The 27,994-nt window shown below is 34.4% G+C and overlaps 2 protein-coding genes across 2 annotated transcripts in view; one reads left to right on the top strand and one right to left on the bottom strand.

The window, feature by feature from the left end:
• LOC147075936 (potassium channel subfamily K member 6-like) overlaps nucleotides 1-27,994 on the top strand; it is a 252,092-nt gene that overhangs the window by 112,425 nt on the left and 111,673 nt on the right. The window contains exon 2 of the mRNA XM_085942264.1: nucleotides 25,610-25,796. Within this exon, the coding sequence (XP_085798390.1) occupies nucleotides 25,610-25,796 (187 nt within the window). The remainder of the gene's footprint in view (nucleotides 1-25,609; nucleotides 25,797-27,994) is intronic.
• Nucleotides 60-9,887, bottom strand: LOC147075937 (uncharacterized). Its single transcript, XM_085941814.1, has 3 exons — nucleotides 9,870-9,887; nucleotides 3,601-3,935; nucleotides 60-415 (listed from the first exon to the last, which is right to left on the bottom strand). Exons 1-3 carry the CDS (start codon nucleotides 9,885-9,887, stop codon nucleotides 205-207), a joined length of 564 nt encoding a protein of 187 aa, XP_085797940.1. The 3' UTR covers nucleotides 60-204.

Genomic DNA, 27,994 nt, shown 5'->3' with positions numbered 1-27,994 from the left:
TCCACTGTAAGTTAAAAATTCATTCTCAACATTGTCAAAATCCAAGTTCTTTAGTTGAGATGTGGAATTGTTATCGAATCACTTTTTGTATGTACATCTTCGAAATCATAATATAACCCACGTTTGAAATAAAACAACACCAATCCGATCGTACCGAGTGGCTCAGCAATCCAGCATTTTGCGTGATAGTGTTTTGCAGATTATTCAAAAATTCACGGGTATATACGGCTTTTCTTCCTCTTCTTTCGTATGCCCGTGCTTGTAGAAGTACTCGTCGTCGTCTAACTCCTCGCTGTCCGACTCCTCGGATGGTTCACGGTACGAAATCGGCGCTGACGAGAACGACACTCCAGGCTTCCTCAAATCCCTTGGGCTTAAATCACCACTGATCGGCCGTCTCCTTTTTCTTAAACATCTGTAAAAAAATATATAAACATGACTACCTTGTTAAATGGCCATCTGCAGGTTAGGTAGACTCGTCACTAAATGATTATTTCCCGTTTGCCAGGAAATACTAAAAAATAATGGAATTGCATACGAGAATTTATTTACCATACTATAATTGCCATAAGTTTTCTAAATATTTATTTTACTAAAAATACATAAAATTTTTTAGCGCCGCATATAGAGCAGTTTCCAGTAGTGAAAAGTGAAGTTAGGCTATGAAGATTCGTCATAAAAAGTGCACACTAAAATTCGTTTATCAAATTAATTGCAGATGGTGTAGGTTAGTTTTTAAAATTCAATTAAACCCTTATCAAACCATAATAGATAAAAAAATTCTATCTATAAAATATCTAAAGTTATGTATCTATGATTTGATTGCATAATAGATAGAAAAATATTTTGCAGCCCATATTATGATCTTATTAGGATCGGACATGGTCAAAAAAAATGTGTATCAAGCGTTTACCCCCCTCTTTACCACGACTATCTGCTCTGTTATGGCCACAGAACAGATTAATTTAGGTAAGCTATACCTACCACAATACAGTGGCGCACCCATGGGGAGGGAGGGGGGAAGGGCCCTGGCATCCCCCAAACATGAAAATTATTAGAATGATTTTACACATTGAAATTGAAAGCCAATAAACTATACCTTGGGCTTAGACAAATAACACGGCAAAAAAATGATTTGTAATTCTCCTGCACCCTTTTTAGTAAAATTTCTTAGATTTTAATTTCTAACACAAAAATTTCGAAACACCGATGTCGGGTTTTTTTAGAAACCCGTTCCCAATTGAACTGTCAAAAAATTCTCGATGTCCACCCGAATTCCGGAGTAGTGTAGGCTGGGGAGGGTTGATAGGGCTCTAGCCTGGAGGCCCAGCGTGTCGGGTTGACCAGATAAGTGAGATGAACACACATCATAGATTAGTTTTAATAGTAAAGAAGTCGCCTGCGGCGCTATTATACTTCATGACCATGAACATTTTAAATTATATAATTGTGCAATATATTTTCTGATTATTATGTGACGATACTCGACAGCTTCATTATCAAAGTAGATGTATTGAAAATTGCCAATAATTCACTGTTAAGTACCCTCAATTTGAACCAAAACACAATTTGAAAAACGTGTAGTTTTAACCTTTAATCTAAGCGGTATGTAGGGGGGGCCGCCAAATATCCTAGCCTGGGGGCCCGTTTCAGGATGTGAGGGGCATGGTGTAGGTACACTGAGTGCAATAGACAAAACACCGATAAACGAGAAATTAGGCTGTATTTTGTTGAGTATGTGTATAAGTTAAATGCAATAATACTTTTTTTTGTCCATTTTCAATTAATATTTTGGAACCTCAATATTAAAAAACCAAAGATCGACGATAAACATTCGGCGAACAGAACGACTACACCCACTACAGTCGGTGGTGGTATAAATCAAAAGAACATTTTTTTTTTCAGTGGAATTCGGCATACATATTTTAGCTCTCTAGATCAGTATTTCCCAAACTTTCGACATCTGTGTACCCCTTCTATAATTTTCGTAACACTGAGTACCCCTCGTCAAAAAAAATGCATATAAGTACTTTAATAACATTCAAAATATATTTATATTTTCCTTTTGTAGTACATAAACAAAATAATAATAAACGAAAAATAAAATTCATTCAGAATAAAAGATAAATAAAAGTTATATTATAAAAAATAACATTCATTATAATCAATGAGAAGGATGAAATTGTTTATGTTGAAATGACAGATCATCGTAATTTGGTTCCCTGGTTAGTAATTTTAATCTGAGATGCGGCTCCACACCCAAAAGGCTGTTCCTTTTTTAGGTTAATGTCTACAAATGCTGAAAAAGAAACTTCACATAGATATGAGGTTGGAAAAGGCAAGATGTATTTCAGGAATTTTTCTGTTAAAACAGGATAGAAATGTTGCATTTGCATCCTGAATGATGTTAAAGTCCACTCCTTATATATTTTTTTGCAAGAATCCGTCTGAAGCTAATTCCAACAATTGCTCTTCTTCCGCATGCGATAAACCTTCAAGCATGGATGTTGTATTAATGCTTGTTGCACCAGGCGTAGCCATAGCCCGGTGCAGCTCGTACCCCCACCAAACTCTTTCCGTACCCTAGGGGGTACGCGTACCACGCTTTGGGAAACACTGCTCTAGACCAAGCGGGTAGCACAGCCGATATTATTTGAGTAATGTTTTAGCATACTAGGTGCACATGTCCAGCATGATCGCTGTTAGTCACTTCCAATCCACCAGTCGCTGATGACACGCTCAACGGTTACCGCCACTATGCCTCAAATTTAATAAAAACTCGGAGAAATTGTACAAATATACCGCCGTGTATTGTGAAAATATGTAAAAATAATTATATGAATAAGAAAAAGAGCCTATGGGACCAATTTACATTCTCCTCCTTGGACCCCCCCCAATATTAAATACTGAGTGTGCCACTGCCCCAATACACTACATTTTGGGTTTTGAATGTGTGAGTGTCCTACGAAAATTAAGCACATAATATTATAAACATGCAATTGGGTGTGTTGCAACCTTGAAATAAACCAATGTTGAATGAGCGCCAGTGCATAAGCCGAAAGCAGTTGGCAGAACGAAGGACAAGCTTAGAATGACATATTATAGACATGTTCTTAAGTTTATCCCATATTATTCCACACTCGAGATCGCAGTAGCGAAGGGTGGAGGTAGGCTGTTAATATCCGCCATAAATAGTGCACATTAAACTTTGTCAGTCATACATATTTGTTTTCATTGAAATAAGACTACAAAAAAACTATAATAGCTACAAAATATCATTCTATGTATAATATATCCAAAGATAGACGAGTATTTTTTGACTGTTATTTATTATGGCTTGGTTTCGCATTGAATTTTAAAAACTAACCAACACCGTCTGTAAATTTTAGTCTTATTTCAATGAAAACAAATACGTATTACTGAATAAGTTTAGTATGCACTGTCTATGGCTGATCTTAAAAGCCTACCTCCACCCTACGTCACTGCGAGATCGGTTGCCGGTTACTTCACATCCGTTAGATATTTCAGTTCACATTAATTCTGTATCCCCTGATTATGGCATTAAAAAGAAGTATATAATGGAATCGATCAAATACTAACTTGTAAATGAAGTTCTTGTGGTGTCGCATCCATATATAGCAAGCCAAGTCAATCATGTGCGTCGTCACGCCAAGAGCCAGTAGGCCCTCCAAAGTAATCGCGATGGCGAGCCTATCAAGCAACTCGGATATAAAGCAGATACACCCGATGACAATGGCGACGACCGTGAAGGCGAGGTCCACGTACGGTGGCGCTGGGCACTCGAAGAAGTGCGCCCCGTACAGGATGAGGTGGATCAAAAAATGGCATGTGGTATAGCTGAAGACCAGGAACTCGAATTCGTAGGAATACTGCCGGTTCTTGATTGAGACCACCAGGGTGATGGTTGCTACAATCTAAAAAAAAAGTATTTATTTATCATTTTAGCCCATGGCAGGAAAATATGTTGCAAAATTCTAGGCACTCACGATTATAATGTTTGGGGGTAATGCGCATCTATTATATATACATAAGACTGCTTTCGACCACTATCTGAGGTAGGAAAGTATCAAAGTATTAGCATTTATTGTAACAATTAAAATAAGTTAGTTGTAATTGTTACAATAAGTGCTATGTTTTAACAGCACTTTTCTTGGCTGTGATAAATTTTAGAGTGAGATAGACAGTTTTGACAGTCTAACTTATTGTAATTGTTACAATAAGTGTCAATTTTTCGATACTTCTCTATCTTAGTTAGCTGCCGCAAAGGCCGAAAGCAGTCTTGTGTATAGAATAGATGCGTTGGTGTGATGAATGAGAGACATGTTGGATGTTGCTCGAAATAATTGAAGAGAGAGTTTATTTACCGAATAAAGAAGTACAATGACAGGTGAGAAGTTAACAGTGCAAGGTAATACGCGGTGAGATATGCTCAGTCCGAGACTTTATGATAGAGAGTGCTTCGTCCGAGGCGCGTCGATAGAGAGTCTCTTTCCATCAATAGTAATACGTTATTTATTGAAATGAATTCGATAAATTGCGGTAAGCTATTATTGATTTATGTCATAATTGAGGAATATGCTGTCTGTCGCATTGCTGCAACCACGGAACGTTTCGCCGACAAGGCTTGGGGTTGTTGACTGACGTATATCACACTTGTAGAATGTTCTGACCATATATGATATGCGATAATTAGGTAATCCGTTGATCCGTTTTCTGGCACGGCCTGGGGTTGTTGACCCCACATATGATATAAAGCCAAACCGAGCCTGATAATGTCGTAATAATAACAGAAAATATGAAATGAAAATATTTGCCTAACATAGATTGAAATCTATTGAATAAAACATTGTGCCTAACCCAGACATAATAAAATAAACCACCAGTATATTTTTGAAATAAAAATATTAAAATAACTAGAAAGTGAGGCTAGATGACTAAAATCCTAATCGACCACCGAACCATTGTCAAATTCTGTATAGCGCGTAGACTGATAGGTCACAATGAAAGAATGCCTGATGCTCCAATTTTCAAAAGATCCTGACCAGATGGATACTCCATTGAAAGCGACGGAGGATAAGAATTAAATGGAGTGCTTGCGATAAGAAAAACTTGAAGAGGATTTGAAGGCCTGAAACTGAAACTGGAAAGTAGCGCCAAGAAAGAAGAAGATCTGTGGAAGGTTTTCAATAGAATCTAATAAAAAAATAATTAATACAGCTTTATCTCGCATTGTGAGTTTTAAAAATACTTTATTACAAAAGTTTATGCAAATAAAACAAATTGGGAGAGAACATATTGTAATCATTTTTACGAGCTATCGAAAAAGCAAATACAGTATGTATACATACAATGTTTGACTTATTTGTTGGTTTGTGTACAAACGAATCGTATATACTACTTCAAACTAGATAATGAAAAAACTACGAGTTTGTATAGTAAATAGTGAGAAAATGAACTGAATCTATTTGATAATAAATTGTCATTATTTACTGCAAACGTTATTTTATTATTGACATCGAAGAATATCTGAGAAATATTTTCCTGTCACTCAAAGGGCATTAAACAACTACAGACAATCTAAAACCCGTTGCATCGACGAATAAAATTGATCAGGTGTGTCGGAAGTACGTGACAGGAAAGAACTTTCTTCACTTTCATGTACCCCACTGTTGCGAATCGTGACATCTTTCCAATGCCCTAGTTATGAATCTTTAGCGATCTCCACATACTGTTGTTCACATAACTGCATGTGTTGAGATACGTATAGCGTTCTTTACTTGGTCAAACAATCGTGTAGACAACCCCGTCCTTTTACGTCTTCCCTCAAAATTTTATCTGAAGATGAGTCTTAACAAATTATTGTTTTCGCTTCAGGATATGAAAAGGTAGCTGGTCTTTCACATTTATTTCTTCAAAAACGGAGATATTCGTCTTGTTTGCTATCATGATGACTTCGTTGGCATGCTATATGAGTTTGGTTTTGTTCAATATGTCCATGACGTGACAGAGAAATAGGTAAAGGATGCAAACCACATCCACTAGGAATGTCATAAAATGTGTACGGAAAGGAAAAAGCTCCTCAAGTCAGTCCAACCAGCTGTTGGGCTCGTTGAACCGTCCGACGTGGTACCAAAAACGTAAATTTTATTTAAATTAGACTTCCAACGTCAACATCTCTTCGATTGTTCGTTTGTAAATTGTAAGTGTTTTTTATTTTGCCTCTACGTGCTCCTTTTTCCCATGGGCACAATTAAGTTAAAACCATGTACATTCAGTCAAACAACACTCAACTGTATGGCTACCTCAGTCTTGAGTAACTGTTCCTGAGACATAAAAAAATACTGCTGCTTTACATTCATACGCAGGATTCCGTGATTCGCCGGATTAAGACTGGGTGGGTGTGATTTGTTTTGGCCATCAACTTCAATGGAATGCTTAGCATGCACCTCAAACACGTCATGTTTGTCATTATTTTTTTTATGATCCAATTATCAACACTATAAATATGAGTACTAGAGTTTTGGCCAGGTAAAATTTGATCTACTTTAACATGGCATTACGTTTCCACATGTTTGAAGCCCATAATTGTTGTATTTTGTAATGCTTATCCTTTATTAATCTCTTTTGCGAAACTACCAGAAAAAAAAACAAGAGCTAGGATAAATAAAATCGTCAACCATATTTAGACTTTGAAGCTCGTCGTTATAGAAGAACTTACTAAATCGATTTATTATCATGGTTTTAGTTTTAGATTCGTTTATGCTTTGCACTAAGCACCCATCAGTAGATCAACCCCGGTTAATAGTGATGAATGATTACTGATTCAAAAGCAACGCTATGCGTAATGCGACAATTCTGGTTGACTGACTGCTCCTATGAGATATTTTCAATGTCAAACCAATACGCAATTGAACACATACAGTGTCACCTCGGTAACTAAACCTATATAATATGTATCTATATCTGTAACGGCAATATTTTGATATCTCGAGAAATTACGTTACGTGCTGTTTACAAAGATGGCGGGATGAACCGTAAGATTTACGTCTCGCCGGAAGTAGAGATGATTTGATTTGCTGCGAAGTTGATGCGATGCTAAATTCACGGCGGTAAATCTCACAAGGATTAGTATACGCAACGAAAATGTTAATTTTAATGGCAAGTATGGTTGATTGAAAAAATGGCGTATTTTACAGGATTAGTCCGGGAAGCGCGCGATGTCAATGGCATACGGAATTGACGGGTGTCTAATAAAAAAATGATGTTAAATAAATAATACCCGCATATGAAACGAGGACACAGATAGATGGAATGGAAAACAAATTATTTAGGTGAATGGAATATTACTTTATATTCTATTTTGTCAGGACCTCTTGACTGAAGATCGTAACCCGGATGATTTTGCTGTCGAACAGCCTTCTCAATAGGTTGCTTGTCTTAGTGGATTCTATGAATAGGTGCAACCATCTCAGGCATCAAATGTTTGGTTTAATATTCTGACACGACATGTGTAAAAGGAAAAACAGCGCAGATGATAGAGTACCTGTCACGTAACCTTATAATTTGGAATAGATTTTTTAAAATTATATTGAATTATTTTGAATACTAAAACGTGAATTAAATCAAACAGGTGCCTGGAATTTACTAATACAATCATACGGAGTGCGTATTACACACAAATCTTGCCACTGTGTGCAATTTCAAAGTTATTTGGAGGGTACTATACAAACTGACACTAAAAATCCTAATAATTATGATAATTAGGCCACGCGCATTCGAAAACCACTCGCAGATGCGACATGTCGCAATAATCCGTATGTGAGTACCCGTAGTTATAGCTGCAGGTCAGGTATTCAACGCTCAAAGTGAAGAATATCTAGATATGAGGAATGAATCCGGAATATTTATGGGGGTGAAATTAGTGGCACCTGCAAGATTTTTATAACTCTCCTCCGCAAATTATTATGGATTTTTTTTGGCAATGGATCCCCCTATTTCATTTTTCTGTATGTGCACCTGCCACACATTGATATGGCAAAGTATCCAAACAACCGGAATCATATACCTACAGTAAAATCGTGGATATAATACATCTAATAAAATAGATATAGCGGCAAGATCAAAGCCACCCCATAAACAGTCATTATTTTGTGTCACTTAGAGCAGTACTTCTCAAACTGGAGGTGTATTCAGTATTTCAACAAATATTTCCCAAACTTAAATGAAGACCAAAAGCACAATTTGATAAGAACACCATTTGCTAAATCCTTACAATATGATCATATTACGTGGGCAGGTCAAGAAGAATTGATTGATATTAAACCAGATAATTCCCTTGAAGCCAAATTTAATGAAAGTCTTGCAGAATTTTGTATAAGGCGACAGCAAAAATATCCGTCAAAAGCATTTTTATCATTACTGGTAATAAAAAATTAACACATTTCGTGTCTTTCAGTGGAGACTTGGAAGCAAACTCTGCAAATTAATACTTCAAACATTGTACTGGATATTGATTTATTATGTAAAAATATGCAATCAAACCCCTCTCATTAAATTGTTTTTGTAGGCCGTAGCTGTAATAAATTTAAAGTTATTTTTTTTTAATTTTTGCTTTACATGCATGTAAATGAAATGTTCTATTATTTTTAATAAAAATATACCTGGCTATAATAATAATAAATGGTAAATAAAGTACTGTTGGTCATTAAACACGAAATTATTGGGGAGGGGGACTTTGGATTTTTGATTTTGGGGGCCGTGTTATGAAAAAGTTTGAGAAGCACTGTTAGAGTAGTAGTTGTGTAATTCTAAGTTTATGCTTAGAAATAACTCAGACGTAGATGTAGGTTGTAATCGACCAATCTGGTCTCAAGAATTCTCGAGTTATAATCAGAAAAAGGCCAATCTCGAATCATTTTTTTACGACAATTAGATAATTCTCATATCTCTCGAAAAATCATCAATGAGATTCCCAAGAAGTTGTCACTAAGCTAAGCTGGCCAAGTAATAACTTAGCTCTAAACTTTCATTCTGAACGGAATTTATCCAATACCTTTAGAATCTAGATAATTTCCGAGAAAACAAATATTCTTGATTTCGGGAATTATCGAGTTTAGAGAAATTAAAACAGTCAAGAAAACACCCACCAAGTTCCACTCAGACGTGATCAAAATATGTTAATATATTATTTGTATAATATTGGTTCATTTAACTGCTTGGTAAACTACTTATTCCTTACAAAAACACTTTCATAGTAACGTTAATTTTCATATTAATAGTTGTACCTACAAAATTATTAAAATAACAATTAAAATTATTAGATATTATGATATTACAATATTGAAGTTTAAATATAAATTTAAAAATCTCCAACATCTAAATCTATTATTATGATTCAACCTTTGTTCCTTAAAATTGTATAATGATTATATTTATAAATATATTTTTTTACTTTTACTTTTTTATTATTCAGTATTAGTAATGATTTTTGTTTATCTCAAAGCCTTGTTTATCAAGAATCGTCTTAAATTTTTGCATAATATCATTATGCAAAAGCTTTCTTTCAATATATACTTATGTCGTCATAATTTGACGTTTGTAAATACCAATTAAAACAACCACTATTAGTTATTTAATTACAGTGTACATAAATACAAATTATAGGTTATATTTATAAACATATCATTAATTGTACTGATCTTTTCAATAATCAAATATTTATATTGTCTTTCTTATTGATTTGTTGTTTATGGAAAGATGTTAGGTTATTCTGCAGCTATGAAAGGCTTTCAAAAATGCTACTAATACTAAAATTACGTACACATTTAGTAATAAATAAGTGTTCTTACCAATTCAATAAACTTCATTATAGCCCGATTCGAGAACCAATGCAATATTATCTGCCTATGTCGTACGTGATAAAGAAAATTGCTCTGAATCAATATTCCTCTCGGTTGCGACATATTTACACAAACTACCATAAATTGAATAATTGAAACTACGACAAAACAGAACTCTCCATAGCAAAGTGACTTAATTATTATTTCAATAAAACCATATTGTATCAATGCACACACGGCCAAATAAAATAAATACGCTTTGACGTTTCAGTGCTAATTGAATATTTGTTTTATTGATCGTCAAATGTTTCACAGAACGTGTCGTCGGCTGCTGTTCCAAATTCAAATTGCTTTTGACATGAATTAAAACGAAATGTTCGTAGCAAAGAGCTATGCTATCAAATCAACGATATTTATTGCATCTTTCATGTTTATACCTACCTATATGCGATTTACCTATTTGTATTGCCGATTTATTAATTATTGGGAAAACGCTTTTAATATGAACATTAAGCGCGACCCATATTGTGGTGCATGTCATGGTGCTTGTCGCCTACTGTCACGGTCTGCCGTTACAGGAAAAAAGTGTGTAATATCGTTGTTCTTGGTGTTTAAAATGTTATCAGATGGATTGTACCATCCCGTAGCACATTTTGAACCTTTAAACGAACATTGTCAGTTAAGTCGGATAAAGTTCTGATCAAATTGAGCTGCATATCGTCTACTATCACGTGACGTCACAGTAAGCTGCCGCTACGGGAAAAGTGTGCTATGCTGTTTTTTTTGGTGTTTAAAATGTTATCAGATGGATTGTACCATCCCGTAGCACATTTTGAACCTTTAAACGAACATTGTCAGTTAAGTCGGATAAAGTTCTGATCAAATTGAGCTGCATATCGTCTACTATCACGTGACGTCACAGTAAGCTGCCGCTACGGGAAAAGTGTGCTATGCTGTTTTTTTTGGTGTTTAAAATGTTATCAGACTGATGCGCCCATCCCGTAGCACATTTTGAACATTTAAACGAATACTGTCAGTTGGCAAAATCTGCCGTAATCACTAAAACAACAATGAGGTCATTTCACGTTGAACTGGATTGCATCGGCATCTGCATGATGTTTTGAACGTTTTTATCATATTATTCCACACGCCTGCACTTTTCGAATGTCATGTCAAAATCACGATTTTCTTTAGCGGTGGCACTATGTATTTTCTATGAGAATGTTGTCTATTATATATGGTCTGCAAGTTGGGTAGTTGGGTTCTATAAAAATATTATTTATGTATGTCATATCAAACGTAATTTTAACGTACGCACACGTAGAAACTGTTAAAATTAAATTAAATTAGCATGACTAATTAATAATAATTCAAATTCACCAGTGTCATTCTTCAGTGAATTTACGAGATGGTGCACGTTCAAAATATTCTGCAAAATGACGAAACCATATACATTTTTATCACCGTGAGTTCACGTAATAGTCCGCGACATGCACCTCAATGTGGTTCCCGCTTTATTCTATTTCTATGGTCTGAATAATCGTTGAATTTGCATCTGGCAATATTTCATTAACGATTCAAGCACTGTGATTTGAATAGTCATTAAAATAATATGTCAGCTATTATTTTCGTTTAAATGTCATTCATTTTCATAGTGAATATTACAAATTAAATATCAGCATCCCTTTTAGAAAAATCATTAATCAATCAAAAATTGTGGAGATGTCATAACTAAATGATAATGTAAATTAGACGCCATCTATGAGCTAAAGATGGTTTTTTTTCTAGATTCCTTTATTGATACCTCGTTTTTACTATCTAAGTTTCTTTCAGGACTTTGGCACGCAAACTAGTCTACTTGATGCTAGTCAAATGAAAACCTCAGCTCTCAAACTCTCAGAAAAACTCAGCCTTGTGCCGCCTGAGAGAATATGCCTTATTGAAAACTATTTTTCTACCCGCATCGAGTATTGCTAATTTGAATTCGGCCAGGGCATATGACACCGCCTTGCAAAAACCCTGGAAAATTCTTTGTAGCGCAAGGCGGTGATGATTCGCAATTATTTATAGAATGAAATATACTCAAAATGCGTACTTATTAGAAAATAAGTAATTAAGCTGGTAGTTTAATTGATTGCAATGCAGTGACGTCCCTAGACAAAATGCCGCTCCTAGGCAGTGCCAAAATGCCGCCACATTTTTTATACAGTACTTTTTATCATCCTTTCATGACTCAAATATCTAAGAAATGTGTTGTATGGATACATTACCACTAACAAGATATATACCACTAAAAATCTAATTTAAATGCCATCTCTGCTTCAATATACAATATTGTGAGTCTACGGTTTCAGATAGGTACATTTAAAAATACACCTGACAGCTTCCAAAACTCGCGAGAGACTTACAAACATATTTGGATATTTTTTTAAATTAGGTATGCACGTGTCATTGCTGTTCACCAAGAACGTGACGTCCAAAGACAACGGAAGTAAACTAGACATCGCAAATCCGACAAAAAAAATGTCCTGTTAAAACTTGTATAGTACCTAGTTAATACATTAATTTGTTTCTAACCAGTGAGCTGATTTTTTTAATGGAAAGATATTTCCGATATTACGAATGTTATGTAGCTATTTTTATATATACCTAATGATTCTCCTCGATTTGTCGCCCTTTGAGTAACTGCCGCCCCCAAGCAACGCTCAATCTGCCTACCCCCACGGGACGTCACTGTTGCAATGGATGTGGGTTTAAAACCCATTCTTCTTCTTATTAGCCACCATAAGGGCAGGGCGATCTTGGCTCTATCATCTGTTACTCGGAACAGATCGGTAGAGCTGCTCTCGTACCAATCACAGAGGTTTTTAAGCCAAAAAAATGCGACGTCGTTTTATGTTTCGTTTACTAGTGATATTTTCTTGGAAAATAAATTGGAGAATACTGTACTTTTGTTCTCTTATAATGTACTGAAATTAACAAGACCCATTCAGTCCAAAAATTCTACTGCTTCCAATTGAAAAAGAATCCTGTTATTATTTAAAGTAGGTATATAGGGAATAAGTCATGAAATCATTTTGTATGGCAACACTTGTAATAATATCATGACTACAGAGACGTTATACCTACTCAAAGTGAGTGTTATCCCTCAAAGAAAAATAATGCTATAACGATTCATTTTGTCGTAACGTTACAAAAAAAAGTTATAAGCCTATGGTTGAATTAATAATAGCCGATTTTACATGGTCGGCGCAATGTTGTTTGCCAAGAAAAATGACGGGGTAAGCGTAAAAGTGAAATATAACTTTTTACAACACAAAATATGCGACTTTATGCACAATGTTTACACATATAACTCTTATTCTTCCAGCTTACTTACAGTGACGTAGTTGATAAATGGTGTGGAAATATTTATTGAAATACTTTCTTTTTTAGTGCATGTTTTCAAGTGACGTTTATATAATTTTACTATTAAAATATTGCAATCGAACACGTGAAAGATGTTTCAAATTGTCCGTTATCGATGTCTAACAAGCGTATATACGAAAATACGAAAAGGTATAGTACCAGTTATGGAATTGGTCGTGAATCCAACTCGTGATCTGCTAACTTCATATCCATAATATTATTATGATATACGTATTTCGACTACTGCGCATCTATTCTATACACAAGACCGCTTTTGGCCGCTACGGCAGCTATCTAGGGTAGGTTTGTATCGAAGTATTAGCACAATAATTTTGTTGTTATTGTTACAATAAGTGCTATGTTTTAACAGCATACATAAGTGAAACGGCAAATAATTTTCAACAATAGGTGGGACCAAATTTCGCATTTGTCACCAATCGCCGAGCGGCGTTCGAGGTGGGACCACGTTGATTTTTTTTTTGGTGATGGCGTCGTAAGAATATATTCTTATATCGTGTAAAGATGACTTAAAAACGTTATGCCTGTACTCGAAAAAGAAAACATGTCAAAGAATATATTATTATTATTACTAATATAACAATAAACATAACACTAAATGCATGTTGAATTTTTATGACAAATTATGTTCCGTTCGGCACGCGTCATTAGTACAATCCGCGCGTCGCATAGTTACGATCTTTTTAGACCATGCCTCAGCTGAGGTATAGCCTTAACAGCACCTCTCTTGAATGTGTTAAATTTTAGAGCGAGATATTTTACAGTTTTAACTGTTTAGACGGCTAACTTATTGTATGTAATTGTTACAATAAGTGCTATTACTTCGATACAAAAAAAGCGGCTTATAGCAGTATTATATATAGAATAGATGCGATAATGTGTGTTAAGTATGCACTTATTATAATATGTTAGCTTCATTAATGTTCTTCTTTATCGGGATCTCGTGGCCGGGATTATGACACGACATTTTGGCTATCCTCTGGGCATCCAGTGGCATTCAGAGACATATTAGAATGCAATGACGTGACCATATCAATAGGCATACGTTTAGGAGCGTATTTCTTACTGATACAACAAAAGTAGAATGTATGTATTTATACCACAGTGAGCTTAATGATCTACTCGTAAAAACTTAGCTACGGGCTCTACGCCTCTACGTTTCTACGAGGCTCCAACACCTTGAAAGTTGAAGACGACACACAGCAGTAACAAACTAAAAGTACAATTTTTATTCCGGCTATATTTATGTTGCTCTGTTTATTTCAATATTCATGAGAGTGTCGGTGGCCATATTTGTAGGGCAAAAATATAATGTCAGAGGTCCTTTTTTTATACTGAGGTTTGTACCATTGTTATTAATGTCAGATATTAATATATATACCAACATACTATTTGCATTTATATTTTTTCGGCTTTGTCATATTATTACAGTTTTAATTACTATAACTTTAAGTAAGTATAATAATTATATTCTACCATTTATATATCTATAGCAAAGGCCCACTATTTTGTGAATTTCGATCGTAGTGCTAGTTATCATCTGTACTTTAAAACTAAACTATTTTTTTAGTCTTTCACTGTTGTTTGTTATCGTAGAAAATTTTAGGGTTACCAATAATTCATGTATTGTACCTACATACTGTAAACTGTACTCACGCGTACCGCATTGTATCAACAATTGTATGACTCAATGAACGTTTTTTATCATTTTCTACATGCCTACACATTTTTGAATCATGTCAAAACCACGTGTTTTTTGTTTTTTAGCGGTTGGCACTGTATATTCTATAAGAATGTTGTCTATTGTCTATGGTCTGCGGGTTGGGTAGTGTTCAAAATTTTAATGAATTTACAAAGATTCGTTACTAGGTTACTAGGTATTACTTTAATTACTAACCGACGTCACGGATCACTGTCTTATTGTAATTTATTACTAAAACTTGCTAATAATTTTTAATTAACTATTTTTTTTATTCAACGAAAATAATTCACAAGATTTTAGAATGTAATATTCTTATTATTGAACATACATAATTTTGAAAACACTTAGTGTTATATATTATAACCTATAGAAAAAATCTTTTTGAAAAAGTAAGACACCCCCGCAGCGGGGTGAAAAAAAAGTTAATTATACATTTTCATTTTTATACAAGTTATATATTAAAAGTATTTTATCTACAAGTAGCTTAAAGTAAACGTTTATATACATAATAATAAATGAGGTATCTATGATGATTATGACCTCGATAAATTGTGAGACCATCACGGCAACAAAATTGTGATATTATTATAATAATTACATATACAGTTAACGGTATAATATTATGTAATCATGCCGGGATACCAATATTAAATTTATTTGTGTATTATGCTTAACCGAAATGACCATTTGTCGTGTCGCTTTTTATGAAAAACATTTTGTTATGGCAAGAATAAATTTACTTAAGTTTCTCCAATTACTGAGTTTGATTCATGGCTCATCAAACCTTAAATACTGCGTGACATCTGGCTACTACTATGACGTCCACAGGTGATAAAATATGCGGGAAACCCTGCACAAAATATTTGATAATAGAATATTATGACAATTTAAATATTAAATTAGTTATATGAATCGCATTACAAACTTATTTATAAGTGAAAAATAATTATAACTGAGTAATAAGAACATTTAAATTCTAACGTATGTTAGTATTACTTACTCAAACTGGCGCTACATAACATACCTACCATTGTTGTTCATAATCAACTACAAAATCGACCTACATGCAACTCTATTCCAAGATATATCTATCTGTATAGTCAATCAGGCCTTTCCCTCATTGAGCAACTAAAATCCGACGAACTGGTTGCTGATGGAACTCATAAACTGGCCAATGACTGATGATTCGCATACGGCTCTACTAAAACCCACTTGAAATAATAATCTCATAACCTCAAACTGTCAAACTGGATCATCAGCTACTTCATTCCAAGCTTTTTTCCGTAATATCTTTACGAGAATATTCTGGCAGCCTGTTATACAGGCATGGGTATATCTCAACTTCTGTCACAAATTTTAAATTAAAAATCGGTTCGCACACCTTTAACTTTTGACGCATTGACTTGTTATTGCTTGTTCAGTCGTTCAGTGATACCAATTTTGGTAAGAAAATATCATCGAATCTGCTGATATTGGCAACACTGTTTTACGGGGGACTGGAATTTGAGAGACCGGGAGACCACGGCGCAACTTATGTCCGTCGGAACTGAAACTAAAATTCCAGCCAGTATCTAGCTAATGTATTTCAATGGCGGCTCGCTGACGGCGAGACTGGAATCTCTCAGCTTCAAAACGGTCGCGAAGAGATGCGACATGCTAGTCGCGCGGTCTCTGATGTTTCCAGTCACCGTAAAACAGTGGTACCAACATCATTAGATTTCGGTGAAAAATCATATTTTCTTACCAAAATTGGTTAAATATTAATTGGAAAATCAAAATAATCTTATGTAAACGCTGCAGCGCGCGTGTTGTCAGTGTTTGTATAACACGGTTGATAGTTGAGTTTGACAGTTTGAGGTTATGTGATTATTATTTCAACTGGGTTTCAGTAGCGCCGTGTGCGAAGCATCACATTGGTCAGTTTATGAGTTCCTTCACAAACCAGTTCCATCAGATTTCAGTTGCGCCGTGGGAGGATGGCCTAACACACCTCTTTGTGTAACCTATTGATGTTGTCTGCACGTCTCCGTTGACGATACTGGTGCCAATTCTTATTAGAGTTCCTTCATAAATCACATTGAAAGATTAACATTACTATATATTGGAAATAAATCATTGAAAGAACTATATTTAAAATATTGTATTATTTTCATGATATTTCGCGTATCTATTTTAAATGTATTTGACTGACTTATACTCCGTCATCCACTAAACATACAATTAAAGATACGTCATGATAATATAATATTGTGTGCCTTTTCTTTGTCCCAATGTCCATTTGAAGTAGACGAAAGCAGTCCTGATATTTAGGACTAGTTTAGGAAATTAGTAACTATTTACTGCACATGTCCTAAAACTGAATCAGTATGTGTTAGTTAAGAGCATACATCAGTGAAACGGCAAATAATTTTCAACAATAGGTGGAACGCAATTTTGGACTCGTTGCCAATCGGAGAGCGATAGTCGAGCTGTGAGCACGTGAATTTGTTTTGTGATGGCGTTGGAGGAATATATTCTTAAATCGTGTAAAGGTAACTAAAAACGTTACGCATTTACTCAAAAAAGAAAACATGTAAATGAATATATTATTATTATTACTACTAATATAGCAATAAACATAACATTAAATGGACGCATCTAAAATTTTTATGACAAATTATGTTTTGTTCTACACGCGTTGTTTGCACAATCTGCGCGTCGCGTAGTCACGATCTTTTTAGACCATTCCTCAGCTAAAGTAAAAGGATGTATGGCCATCGTACATATTATATTACTTAGTATATTCAAATAATATATAAAAATCAAATTCAGAAAAACACAAAATATTGCATACAATATTTCTACCGCGTTCTCGAAATTAGCCACACCTAAATAATGCACTACACGAGTTAGCATAAGTAATTCTGTATAGCCCTAACAATAAGGTGCCTCGTCAATTTTGGCGTGGTGAATAATTGACAATGTGGCCACATTGTGGCGTTTAATCTCTAGCGTGCGTGGTGAGGCGGCATTAACAATTTACCACTCTATCTGATGAGTCAGGGATGGAAATAATCTATATTGGGACCACAGGACTTGAGCTACGCGATCCCTGGAGGCTTGGCCGTAAAAACTTTGAAGAGCCACAGCTAACCATGTATAATATACACTGCTAGTTCTGAAGTATAATATTATGGGAATCATCTTTTGATAAATTGTTTGGTTTTTTTTACACGATTCCACCATGCCTACAATATGCTATGAATTGCAATTTACCCAGAATTTTCAAACCTAGAATAACGGGTTTAGTATTTTTTTCCATCTAGAAATAACTGGATTATTATTAATAACGAAAGAAAAATGTCAGCATATTTTAATTAAATATTACAAAAAGTTTATTATTAGAGATAGAAAAGATTTAAAATATGTTTATGTAAACATCAAACAATAGCTTCATTACATTCTATTGGATTCCTTCATACATTGGTATTCAAAGAAAGGAGGAAACAGATGGCTTAGTAAAAATAGCAACTTTTGAGAGGAGCCTAGATAAGCTCCTTATACTGTACAAAGACTTTTAAATTATTTAAGAAAATACCTAATACTGGAACAGGGTATAGCAAAGGGTAACATGTACCTATTTTTAATCGTTACAGTAGTAAATTAATTAAATTTAGGTACCCAATACAATGCCTGATTTTTTTAACCATGTCCGATCCTAATAAGAATCACATGAGCCTCCACGGAGTGTAGGTTTTGTATTAACAAATTTTTGTTTTTCCGAGAAATGGATGTTAGCCACTTGCTCAACCTACCTCTGACTCAAACACAAATATGTGTATTTTCCAGACCCTGGATTCTAACCTAGGACCCACGACGTTATAGGCCGACGCTTAAACCGATCGGCTATCGTGGATGTTTGATAGTGAAACAATTTAACAATTAATCACTGCAGATCTGATCAGTATAATATTGCAGCATCCCTAACTCACTTAGATATAACAATAATGATCCTAAATATCAATGACCAAGCAACGTTTTTTGACAAGACTACTTTTAAGAAATCAAAATTATCAATCACCTTTTAATCTTGAAATGTTTATAACTCAGCCAAACATCAAAGCGTTTTTGTGTATCCAAATATTTGTGAGAGAAAGAATCCTTTATGTTTAAATTATAACGCCACATGAGTGAAGAAAATATACAATATCATGTACCTACCATTTTAATATATATATATATATATTTAATATGGTATAATCATTAATAATTCTGTATAAATAGAATGTCACAACTATGTATAGATATACATTTAAATAAGCCTCAGCTGAAACGTCGTAGCTTATTTTTTAAAAATGTAATTATGTTTTGTACGCTAGCACCAATGACATTAATATGGACGAAGCATCTGGGAATAAAAATGACACTCACTTTTTTGTCGGGTCTGCCGAATGGCATAATCTGTTCTAACGCCATTAAAATAAAGGTGATATTGCTATAAATTCCCGATGCTTTTTGTTGGGTCTGCCGAACGGTTCGGTTTGAACGGGTTCGTTCAAATGAACATTGACACTCGAAACACTGTTCTAACGCCATTTCAATAAAGGTGATATTGCTATAAATTCCCGATGCGTGATATCGCATAATGGAAATTGCGTGACGTCTACCTATACATGTGCGAATGTTACTGTGCGTGAATTTACTTACTAGCTACTGTATTGAATGCGTTGTCCATTAATAATGTCATTGGCTAGCACCCACTTTTTTTTACTCTGAGCAACATTTGCTGTCAGTTACACAGACCCTTTATCAGCACGGCGGTCAATCTCATTCATTCAACGTAGGTACTTCAATACATTATCTATTTTGAGAATGGCCATTGCAACGAGTCTGATATGCTAGAAAAAGGGTAGGAATAAATTTTTTTTACCTAATACAATAATCATAGTATAAAACTAAATTTATTTAATCATGTAAGATGGTTATTGAACATTTTTAAAAATTTTAAAATATTATTAATACTATCGAACGAGGATAAACGAGGATGGAATTGTAATTTAAATTCTAATGGATTTAAGTTTTGTATTATTCCATTTAACCCTTTACTGCATAGTGTCGCAAATTTGCGACATTTCAAACTATTTTGATATAGCCAATGCCATCTGTGTAAATTATCAAATAATATCCTTTTTCGATGCCTAGAAAACTGTTTTACCATAAACATACTACTTTACCGATTTTGTTTGGACATTTCAAGAAATAAAGCATTTCTGCATTATAGTCTCTGCATTTCTGCTTTGACAGTTGACGAATTCGTATGTACGCGAAAATCCGCATTTGTAAATAAATAAAAAAAAATATACGGAAGATCGAAATTGGTTGAATAAAAATATCTACACATCAAATAAGGTGTGTACATTAGTTTTTTATAATTGTTTTCATTTGGTTTTGTATTTTGTCATACTAAAATGTAAGTTTTCAAAATGTCGTAAATCTGCGACACCACGCAGTAACATACAAAATTTAATGAAATTTTAAAAAAATATTTTTTTTATTATTTTTCCTTCATTCACAAGGCATTTTGACACCAAGAAAAAATAAAATTTTTCAAAAAAAAAAAATCATGCAGTAAAGGGTTAAGTCGTTTTTAACTCTATTAAATTCCCAATACGTTACTCAGTGTTATTAATTGTTTTCCCAGTAATGGACGATTTGTACGCCCATTGAATCTATTATTAGTGATTGGTTATCTAATGATCTATTATGTAGGGTTTTGACTATTTATACGCCTATTTAATGTATTACTAGTAGGTATCCAATAATCTATTAGGTAGGGTGTTTTACGAACACTTCAACAATTCATAATTCGTTTGTTATATTTTTATTGTGATCTTTGACTTAATAGGTAGTTGATAAAGTTTTTACCTAATTTATTGTTTTAATTTATCATATAAGTTAGAATTCAATTCACTGTAGTCGTTGTCAGTATGTATTTACAAATGGTGAGTGCGCAGAGTGCCTGAAGATGCCGAAAGGAAAAAGGTCGCAGAAACGACTCAAATGGAAGAGTGCAAGACTTAAATCCATTAGAATTTAAGATATTAATTTGACACAAAAGTTTTGTCAATGACATTGGTTCAACTCCACCCTATTCCGCTGTATATATCGTCCGTATACTGGCAAATGACTTTATGTCGAAAATTGACCGTTTTGACCTAATAATGCAATTTGGTAAATTATGTCACGCTCTATCGTCTGAAAAAACAAGCTTTTGCAGATTCCTAGCTTTTCATAATGCATAAAGAAATAATATTATTATTTCTTTATGCATTATGAAAAGTTGTTTTGTTGATCACACTTTGAGGTTTGTATGTTTTTGACATATCGACAAAAACAACCGTAAAATTATTAATTATAAAACGGTTTATTTATTGATCGACATATTATTTACAAAATTTGATATTATAGCTATTAAATTTAAAGGCGAAAAATGAACAAATATCATTAAGAAAATCAAATACTTTCCACTTCACATTCATGCTCCAATTAAAAACATATCAATACTTTTGAATCGTAGAATCCTAGATTCGGGATTGGAGAAAACAAAGTGAAAGTTTGACTAAAATATGGTAGGTACTGTCACACATCAGAGCTGGCAACCTGTTCTAAGTGTTACCGCATATGCAAAGTCTATAAGCTTTTTTAAATCTTATCCATACGCACTAAAAATACATTATAAGACGCTTCATATAGAATCCAATGTATTTACAAAGTACAATCGAAATACATAGAGTTATTCGTAAATCCACATTTTATGTAAATTACGTCTCAATTGGCTTTATTTTGGAAGGCGTTTGTTTTAAAAACGACATTTTGGGCTCGATTACATTAACTAATGAGAAAAATATAATATAATTATTCACAATGTTTGTGTGCTGCGAAAATCGATGTTTTATTTCGAAATTTGTTTATTTTTCCTTAAAATGGAGTAAATACAAGGCGAAATAAATGCGTTTTCCCTAGAGAGGGACCCGAGCAAAACTTTGGGGAAGAAATGAATAATGATTGAGAGGAAATGAGCAATCGAAGGTTTATCCAGAGGTCATATATTATTCATCAAATACATTGTTTTAGAAGTGAGCTTTAGTTTAACCGATGCTTATTATCTTGTCTGTTATTATATCTTGGGCCTCAATTGTATAAGCTATGGATAGGGGGCGTATGCACAATAGAACTCATTTAAATAAGTCGGCTTAATTCAAAGCCTGAGGCCATCCATAGACTGAAACCGTATGCGGTTTACGTGTGCCACACTAAACTTATGATTTCTGTTCATGAAAATATATTTTCACTAAGTGTAAGTGTTTGGTATAAAAGGATACGATGAGATGCTTATAATATACTTAGTGAAAATATATTTTCATGAACAGAAATCATAAGTTTAGTATGGCACACGGGTCAAACCCATATTCGGTCTCAGTCTATGGATGGCCTGTAACACTATACGTGCGATTGAGAAAGCGTTCAGCACACGTATATTCTCTGCAATATGCGTGAGATCTGGGATCCGTGCGTGCCCGCCTCTGTTCGACGGCGACAAATTTTATTAAAGTTCAATTTTATTTTGACGAGTTTCATAAATAATTATTTAATAAATATATAAAATTCACAAGACCCGAAAGACCTCCAAGGTAGAATGCAAGAACTCGCGGATGTCAGTCAAACGGTCGGTCTAAAGATAAATGTCTCAAAGACAAAAGTGATGAGGAACTGTTTTTCGGACCCTGCGATTATCTGTATTTCTGGCACCCAACTCGACCAAGTCAGCAGCTACGTCTATCTCGGACAGCAGGTGTCCATAGACGGAAGCATGCACGATGAAATTGCTCGAAGAACAAAGTTGGGATGGAGTGCTTTCGGACGTCTGAATAGTATCTTCAAGAGTGACCTACCATTATGTCTTAAGCGTAGGGTTTTCAACCAATGTGTGCTACCCGTGCTCACGTATGGCTGCGAAACGTGGACCCTCAACACGAGAGATGTCCAAAGGCTAAGAGTCACACAGCGAGGCATGGAGAGGTGCGTGTTGGGCATCAAGCGAAAGGACCGTAAGAGAAACGAATGGGTTAGGAAGCAGACAAGAGTACGCGATGTAATAGACGTTGCCAAACAGCTGAAATGGAGATGAGCGGGGCACATTGCTTGCCGAAAGGACGGCCGCTGGACAAATTCCGTCATCCAATGGTACCCAAGGGGTACGAAACGGCCACAGGGTCGCCCTAAAAGCCGCTGGATTGACGAACTGGTAAAGTTCGGCGGAAATACGTGGCAGCGAACGACACAGGACCGAGAGAGTTGGAGAAAGCTTGGGGAGGCCTTCATTCAGCAGTGGATTGACCCCGGCTGATGGTAATGATGATGATGATATAAAATCAAACTCGCTTGAAGAATTAGAGCTAGAATTTTTGGTCTTTCGGAATGATATTATGCTAAAATCTTCAATATCAGATGAGGACTTCTGGAATACAGTGGGCAGATTTTTTTTCCATTCTAAGATAAATTCATTTATTTATTTAAGGAACAAAACGTTGTGGACATAACAAATCGAAATTCAAAACGTACGTAAAATATTATCCTCACAAGAGAGAAGAAGAGAATATATAAAATAATAATATGTAATAATAAATAATTACAAGATAAAAAGAACTTTTTATATACAACGTTTTTAAATTCTGTTGAACCATATAAACTTGACTTGGCTAGCTTAAACGATCAAAAAAAATTGTAATTGACGTGTCATATTGATCTCCATATTAACGCACGTATATATTAATAATTTAGTTGCTAGGACCTTAGACCCCTAGCAACCAATAATAGTGTCGAAATAACTTTTCATACAAAACAGTATTAACTGAAAATGAATTCAATTCTACTTAAAGATGGCTAAAAGTATTAAAAAATGCATTGGCATCGTGTTCTGATATATTCTATAAATTTCAAATGTCTAGTTAGTCGGGAAGTTAGTTAAAGATCGATTGCGAGATTTGTACCGGACAAAGAACCACCGGACAAATAAGAATTCGAGATAAGAAAAACGTTGTAAGATAAAAATATACTCAAGTACAATTTTATACAGAAAAATAAAATGTTGAATACAAAATGCATAGCACGTCATCGAAAATATCTACGTCGTCTTTGGGGAGCGCATTGAATAGTCTTGCACCTCTCGCTAATGGTGCCTGATAGGCTTGACACGAGGAAACGGTTCCGATCCAGAATAAATCATGGCTGCGACCACGTAGGTAATTGACAGGCGCATGTATTCGACATACCTTTGCAAATCATTGTTTTCAAACATGACTTAAATAGAATCAAAATATAGATCTCGACTCATCGATGAGCATCTCTATGATTGTTTACTAACAGGAATATCATGATACTCTCCTGATTATTATGAGGCACTGGCCAATTAGATGTAATGCCAAAGATCGAACTGGCTTTGAGATTGATATTAAAATTCTTATATAACGTATACTAAAATATAATAATATATAATAAAAATGTGGCGTATTCATTTTACAGAATATAAACAATATTTTGTATATTTTAATATTATATTACCTATGTCTAATTATAAATTTGATTTGAAAAAATTGGTGATGCCCGCCGCTATACCGATATTTTTCAATGTACTCTAGGGTACAAAAAGGTTGGGTACCCCTGCGTTAGACTATTACCAGTAATAAATACCTTTATTATTGCTTAAGCGTCAATGACACTGAGCCACTATACAAGCTGTTTGTTGGCGAATTTAAAAGCGGGCGATTCAGCTACTGCGATTGTGATGATACACACAAAACTTTCCATTCGCTGAGAAGCCAACAAGCTAGCGACTATTTTGACAGAACGTAGTTCGTTTTTTACCTTCCGACCTAGAGACCTCCCCTACTACGCTCTACTGCGCAGACGCAGTATGCCCACACCCCGGCGTGTAGCGTGTAAAGTTGACCGGCTTTCAACTTTTCGATTATTACTTATTTTAGATTATTTACAATCTGCTTGTTAGCTTGTTCGATGATGACTCTGGGCGACTTTACAGACAGATTGTAAATTCGCCAACAAGCAGCTCGTAAAGTAGCTCAATGTCATTGACGCTTTACATACCAGTTATTACAACAACAACAATATTTGCAATAATTATTGGTGGTTGGTGGATTTGAAAAATGATATTATATAGATTAATCGAACACAATTTTATGCCACTTCTAAAATGAAAAGCAATTATATTTGAAATAGTTGACTACTTTAATTACTATCAATACATTTACAATTGCAATACTGATGAATTAACTATTAAATTATTTGAAGTCTATACTATTAATTTATTATTATTTAATTTAAATTGTGAAGTTTTTACATTATTTTCATGGTATGACAATTAAGTTTTGTAGCATCTGCAGTTGGTCAAACATGCAGCATACCCGAACTTCAAAATTGCCGCGATGTTGCAATGTACCAACATAATATTAATTTGTTTATGTATGCCTACCAACTCAACGAAACAAAAAAACGCTTATAATTCTTTCTCTGTTCCTTCAAAAGCTTTAAAGATGATCTAATTAATATGTCTCTTTGTCTTCAGATGTACGGGGTAAATATCTTCAGCAATCCATCCGTGCGCATGGTGGCCTATATTGGCTTCTACATCTGCTACATGGTGCTTGGAGCGTCGGTGTTTTCAGCCATTGAAGGTCCTCAAGAGGAGCAGTTGGTCTTAGATGTTCGCAGAGCCAGGCACACCTTCCTGATGAAGAATCCATGTGTATCTGGTAAGTGGTTTTATATATATTTAAGGTGTACGTTGCGAAAATCACATAAATGTGTTGTGACCTCACCGGGAATCAAACCCCGAACATTAAGATAAAAACAGTACACATGTGACACAGTGAACATAATTCAACACTAGGCCGTTTTTTAGAATCTCTATCAAACGTTGTAATACCAATGATTTATATGCTTCATTTTTTGTTGAAACTATTTTTATTCAACAGACAAAGCTAGTATTTGAATATCAGAATAATATTAACAACATAGCATACTATGAAAATACTAGAAAAATAGCCAGGTAGCAGTGTCACCTGTCATCATTCTCGTCGATATGCCCAATAATACTATTTTCATATGATAAGCAAAACAGTATAGAGTAACAATAATCATAGCTAAAGAACGCGTCGATTTGAATACCAACAGATATTGATAGGTATCTATTTCGATAAGGCCAGTGTCTTTGAAGTGAGTGTCATTTTACTGTCTTAAAACATTTTTTTTTATTTATAAAAATAACGAAACTTTAACACAATACAGTGAATTGTTTAAGAAGTGTCAAAAATGCATATACGTGACTAAGCAAAGAAGTGCAGCGCGCATGGGAAAGATGATATGTGTGTGTTCCATTTATTCGATCGTGCAACAAAGACGCCAACTCTTTCGCATGCAAATGTATGTATGTGTCAAAGAGAGACAGTTTATTGTTGCCTTTGGCAGACCGAGATAGTGAAAATTAAAATTCAAATATATTTATTTTACATATAATGAACATGACAAATAATTATAAATTCAAAGCTTTCACGAAATTTATATTACAACGTTTATAAAACAACATCCACCTAAATGTTATAAGTCGAATACATTAACATCTGAAGTGATTTGAATAAACATAGTTATTGCCCTCCCAATTGGCATTACTAATGGCAGATTAGTTCTGCACCTTGGAAGAACAAACAACGGATGTCCTTGATTCCTAGATTATTAGACACACAAGCCAATACCACCAAGAATGGCATAGTTTCCATTTATGCCGTCGGAAAATATAATATGTACCTAGCTAAATAAAGATCCCTTCTAAACCTTAAGCTACAGTATGTAAGCATAGTGTATGTGTGTGCTGTAATATAGATAGACAGAAAGGCAGATAAATCAAGACAAATGTAATGATTTATCTCTCCCACTCATTGTATACGTTTCAATCATCAATAAACATTTTAGTATATTTTTAGGCAAATTATTTTTCTTGTTCTTCAGAAAAAATGTTTGTTTTACATAATAAAAATTCACAGAAAAATGAATGAAAACTTTTTCGCTATTTTCTTAGACAACTGAAATAATTCGTAATCAGAAATTTTTTTTTCTTTACACAAAGGGAAAAACAATAATATTATTACAGCTCGCGGAATATTTTGTGTGTTGGCGTTTTTCTGTAATCTAATTATAGTAACCTTAATAAAATTTATAAAATATCTACGTATAGAATAAAAAAATGTTTGAGAATTATTATACTGAGGAATGAAATTTATCGATGGAATACATTTTTGAATAAAGAATGCGGTATTATAAATTGGATTTATGTGTCCTTGTGTGTCTATAGATGGATGTATATTTTATGAAATTGTTCGCAGAGTAAAGCTAGGCTGGGGGGGAATGGGACGATTTGACACCGCGAACTGGCCTCCGCCGATTGGCCTCCGGTTATTGGCCGCCGGTACAATCGGACACCGACCCAATTGGCCTCCGGGACGATCGGACGCCGGTACAGTCGGGCGCCGACCCAATTGGACACCGGCCCAACTGGCCGACGGGAGATTGGACGCCGCACGGCTGAATTAAACGCGCAAAGGAAAAGACCTACGTAACGACTTGGTAGAGAAAGTAGACACGACACTTTAATATGCTTCTATCTACTTAGTGATTGTACCTTATACATTTTTCGCTTATGATTGATAATAATTATTACTTATGCTTTATGCTGTTTATAAAAAGAGAAGAATTCTTTCCTCGTCAGAACTTGAAGATGTGCATAATTAAGTAAGTAATTTATTGTGTATACCTACCTATTCATATTAAAAAAATATATATATTAATAATGAAATATATATATTAATAGTGAAAATAATATTTTTCGGCGTTTTCTCGATTTCATGTTATTATAATTGAACTTTATATTTATTCATCATCCGTAAATAAGTATTTT

The sequence above is a fragment of the Rhyacophila brunnea genome, unplaced genomic scaffold (assembly GCF_057557595.1).
Source record: "Rhyacophila brunnea isolate RB1 unplaced genomic scaffold, BYU_Rbru_1.0 scaffold_14, whole genome shotgun sequence".
NCBI lineage: Eukaryota > Metazoa > Arthropoda > Insecta > Trichoptera > Rhyacophilidae > Rhyacophila > Rhyacophila brunnea.
The sequence above is the reverse complement of the archived record's forward strand: the minus strand, read 5'-3'. Positions and strand labels throughout refer to the sequence as shown.

Bases quoted from the DNA above. Each gene is read 5' to 3' on its own strand.
- LOC147075937 (XM_085941814.1), bottom strand. The intron at 416-3,600 runs GTTAGTATTTGA...ATTTTTTTACAG, and splicing joins CACAAGAACTTCATTTACAA to ATGTTTAAGAAAAAGGAGAC.